Source organism: Zerene cesonia, unplaced genomic scaffold (genome assembly GCF_012273895.1).
Source record: "Zerene cesonia ecotype Mississippi unplaced genomic scaffold, Zerene_cesonia_1.1 Zces_u003, whole genome shotgun sequence".
Lineage (NCBI taxonomy): Eukaryota > Metazoa > Arthropoda > Insecta > Lepidoptera > Pieridae > Zerene > Zerene cesonia.
This window is the reverse complement of record NW_024045133.1, coordinates 2,238,978-2,243,754: the sequence shown is the minus strand read 5'-3', so window position 1 is coordinate 2,243,754 and position 4,777 is coordinate 2,238,978. Positions and strand designations below refer to the sequence as shown.

General features: G+C 40.9%; 1 protein-coding gene across 1 annotated transcript in view; it reads left to right on the top strand.

Moving 5' to 3' along the window:
• Positions 1–4,777, top strand: part of LOC119838463 — a 43,719-nt gene that overhangs the window by 36,913 nt on the left and 2,029 nt on the right. The window contains exons 28-31 of the mRNA XM_038364410.1: positions 896–1,043; positions 2,150–2,313; positions 3,085–3,169; positions 4,321–4,514. Of these exons, the coding sequence (XP_038220338.1) occupies positions 896–1,043; positions 2,150–2,313; positions 3,085–3,169; positions 4,321–4,514 (591 nt within the window). The remainder of the gene's footprint in view (positions 1–895; positions 1,044–2,149; positions 2,314–3,084; positions 3,170–4,320; positions 4,515–4,777) is intronic.

Here is a 4,777-nt window from a genome sequence, read left to right as displayed (position 1 = left end):
AGTTCAGAGAGCCTACTGTAGCATTAATGAATATATGGAATACGACAATTCATGAAACTTTGTCACTTAAGAACCACAAGTTAAAATTTATATTATTTTATAAGAGCAACTACAGAGTTTCTTGCCGGCTCTTCTCTATAGAAACTGCCGTTCGAACCGGTGGTAAATGTTATAACTGTGTAATATGACGATTCAAAAGTGCTTCTATCGTGGGCGGTGGTGATCGCTCATCATCAGGCGAACCACCAGCTCAGTTGTAGCAAAGAAATATTACTATATTATGTTGCCGTCAATCTATAAATACCGTTATATTGCAATATCGATAATTCAATTTGTCGTAAATTTGTGACCCGGGCATACAACTGTGAGGCTAGGACAAGACATACAGTCTTGGTCCTAACCTCTGAGCCGCCTTTATAAGGAACTAGACGCTCGTCCAGGCTCCGCCCGGATATCAAAATTCCTGTTTCATCCCAAAGGAGCATTTAATCGGGATAAAAAGTGTCCCATCGCCCAAGTCGGCTCATACCCTGTCTGTATATCTTATTTCATCAAAATCCGTTCAGCGGTTTCAGCGCGATTGACGGACAAACATCCAAACAAACAAACTTTCAAATCCTACTTCCTACTAATCCCACTTCCTATCCTACTAATATTATAAATGCGAAAGTTTGTAAGGATGTGTGTGTGTGTTTGTTACTCTTTCACGCAAAAACTACTGAACCGGTTGCAATGAAATTTGGTACGTAGATAGTTGTGCAGCTGGAATAACATATAGGCAACTTTTAATCCCGATATTCCTACGGAATACGGACTTACGCGGGTGAAATCACGGGGCGCAGCTAGTTTTTTTATATTAGCGTATTATGCATATAATAAATAACGAATATTCCAGACGTTACCCGACGGCGCAAAAGCGGCGCCCAGCGGCAGTGAAGTGATACTCACCGTCGAGAAGAACAAGGAAAGTGTGAATAGGAAACTGGTGGAACTGTGCACGCCCGACTGGAAGAAGATGGCCGACAGCGGTGTGGATGTTGTCGGTGAGTTGTGTTTGTGTTAATAATAATAATTTTTTTTTTTGGAGCTGGTGGGTCGTATGATGGTAAGCGCTACCACCGCCCGTGGACATTTGGAGAGGCGTAAGGTCTGCAATCGACTTTACGCCTCTACAAATGGATTGCCGAGTTCAAATTAGAAAGGGATTTAGAAAGAGAGAGGATAATGTAGGATAGGACTGGGAAAGGTATGGAAAACAATATGGGCCGCCGACTCCCCCACTCACCGAACGAAACATCGCATTATGCTATGTCACGCCGGTTTTCTGTGAGGGTGTGGTACTTCCCCGGTGCGAGCTGGCCCAATTCGTGCCGAAGCGTGCTCGACTACCACATTGAAAAAAAAATTAATTTATTGCAAACATTGTATACAAAGTGATTGATTGAAGTTGATACCCTTTATTATATGAAACAACAATGGAACAATCATGTTTTTACTATATGTATTATACGTAACATATAATTAAGAAACCATACATTTGTTTAAAATAGGGGACACTTTTGGGCTAATGCGTTGTTGCCTGGTGGGGCTCTGAAAATCAGCGTTATGCTGACCATATCGGCATAACAGATGCTGAGTGGCCTCCCCGTTTAGGTCGCCAAACAGATATGCATAAATGTTTTAGTTATAATTTTGTTTTTCATTTTATTTTTGTTTTATTCATTTTTATTGATATTATATTGTTTGCTGTTTTCTCTGTCTTTTTAGTGTGGTGTGCTTAATTAATGTATATTATTATTGTAATTATTATTTATATGAAAATAGCATACCATATTCATCTGTGTTAATTAGTTTGTTTGTTTGGTTGTAAGGTGTTCACGAAAAAACTACCATTTTACCATTGGAAAGCTACCAAGTTCAGTGAGTCACACAGGCGATACATATACATAACACAGGCGGAACCGGTGCAAACAGCAAGTGAGATAAAACCGAAACAGTAGATGAAATTCGATTACTGTGCCGGCACCACGGGTGGCCGAGAGAGAGATAAAATTTTTTCTATTCTTTCAAAATTTCTCATTTATAAAGCATTTCAATGCTAGTGATAAGTGAGTCGACGTTTTATAATCGAGTTTGGCTAAAATTTCAGATCTGGAGCCGATCATGTTCAACGAGCTGGACGTGGTGGAGTTGCCGCGTGGCGACCTGGTGCTCACGGTGCTGGACTACAGCACGCTCGGGGGCGGCGTGCTGGCCGGCTGTCCCGCCGACTGCAAGCACGCTGACCACGTGTGGGGTACCCTCGCCAAAGAGGTTGGATGCACCGGATGCTGTATTGTCATATTTGTAATCCATACCCCCCGTATAATAAGATCAGTGGTGGCTCAGTGGTGAGGACCACGAGGTTCGAGACCGGGTGAGCGTGCAAGAAATAAATTGATTTTTCAATTTATCTGCGCGTGTGGATAACATCACCACTGCTCGAAACGATGAAGGATTAGGTTTAGGATCGGCTGGGATGCCGAGGGGGTCGCGGACGCATCATAACCGGCTCCCATGGCCCCACTAAAGCGGCTCGACGGAACACAGTGGGGTTTTGGTCGGTAGGAATCCGACATAACCCACTGCTCCTCCTCCGAGGGCCATGGGTATCTTTATGTGATTTCCCCACTTAAAAAAATAAAAAAAGGATCGGCTGGAATTAAATAATTTCCTTATTTATTTATTCAACTCTTTAACACGATTGTACATGGAAGGAAACTTAAAAATGATAAAAATAATAATGATTATTATAATACAGTGTACAATTTGTTTGGCGGCCTTATCACTTAGAAGTGATCTCTTCCAGGCAACCACGGTAAAAGGTAACGAGCATACTGCTAAACTATTAGCGGGATGAGAAAAAGATACTTTTAAAAACTTGATCATATTTACATACAACAATACATAAATTAACACAAATATATACATATATGTACTCTGCATAAGAGCAAGTGAGACAATTTAGTTGATTCTATGATTAAAGTGTATGTATTATTATTATTATTTTTTTTAGTAAAATATAACTTCATTGGATTTTTACAGATTGCCGATTACTGCAACAGTGATTTAGGCAGAGAGCCATATTTGCCGAAGCCGGAAGAGTTGTGCATAGCTCGAACCTCTCCAAGTTAGTAATTATCATAAGAGAAAGATAGATAGATTTGTTTAATGCAAAAGAGAAGAAAGAATTGCATAAAGATCATCATATTGAGCTATAGTTAATGAGATATGTGTATGTGTATGTTTGTTACTCTTTCACGCGCAAAAACTGCTGAACCGATTGCAATGAAATTTTGTATGTAGATAGCTGGACAACTGGCGTAACACATTACTTTTCATCCCGATATTAACCCGAAACCGCGGGGCGCAGCTAACTTTTTATAATTATTTATAACTAGAAATGAAACCGCCTTTGAATTGTTAGAACTAGACTAAATTTCAATGGTCACACACACATGAACCATACGAGAGGTACCAGCAGTCGGATAAAATAAAATTTATGAAAATCAGAACACAAAATGCAAAATGGACTCGAGTTGTTTGCCATTCAACGGGTTGCTTTAAATGAATTATCTAATCATCTAATGTGTGTCCACTTCACGACTTCGACTTCGTTAAGTGATTGTATTCAATGACTCCTTTCTTTAAGATAAGAAAAAAGAGAAGATAAAACTATTGAATTGAAGGAGTAATTGTAATTGCTTGCTTTTTTTTGTTAGCTGTGGAATCGTAAGTTGAAAGGGCGCTGGCAACTGTGCCACAGCTGATTGAAGCTTTCATGGGTGTCATTGTTTATTTGAAAGAAAGAAAAAAGAAAGAAAATGCGTTTATTATGACATATACACAAAGAGAAATATAACATTTAAGGTCACTTATTGGGTACTTAAAGTATATATGTGCCTTTATTAGGCCTGCCACTCAGCATAATAACACTGATTTTCAGTGAATGCCTTATGCCTTATTTCAATTTAAGTACACTACGTTTGTCGTTCTATATAAAACATAATATTTCTAATTTCGAACTGATTTAACACTGATCATCATTGGATGCCTTATGCCTTATTGAATATTTAAATATGTAGTACACTATGTAATTTCTCGTCCCGAATAAAACAATTTCGAATTTCGAATTGCTTTATTTTTATTTTTTAACGCTGATTATCATTGGATGCTTTATTTAATATTTAAGTAGTACACTAGTCATTTTCCTCCGAAATAAAACAGTTTTGAATTTCGAATTGTGTTATTTTTAATTTTTTTTTCTGTGTGTGTGTGCAGCCGCGGCATGGTCCCGCGCGGTGCTGCTGGAGCAGGGCGCGGGCGCGGGCGGGGCGCGCGCGCAGGTGTGCCTGGTGGACGCGGGCGGCGTCGCCGACGTGCCCGTCCGCGAGCTGCGCAAGCTGCTGCCGGCCTTCGCGCGCGCCGCGCCCGCGCTCGCCTCGCTGCTGCAGATACGCGGTGCGTGCGCGTGCGTGCGTGTGTGCGTGTGTGCGTGCGCGTGAGCTTGCGTGAGTGTGCGTGTGCGTGCGCGTGCGTGTGCGTGCGCGTGCGCGTGTGTGTGCGTGCGTGTGTGTGTGTGTGTGTGTGTGCGTGCGTGTGTGAGCGTGTGTCGCGATAATACTATAAAAATCCCTTTTATTATAATCGAATTCGCGAGACATACATTTACAAATTGCGTAGAATTAGATATAAAATTGATATTATTTTAAGGCGAGGTGAGTTCTAAGACTCGCAA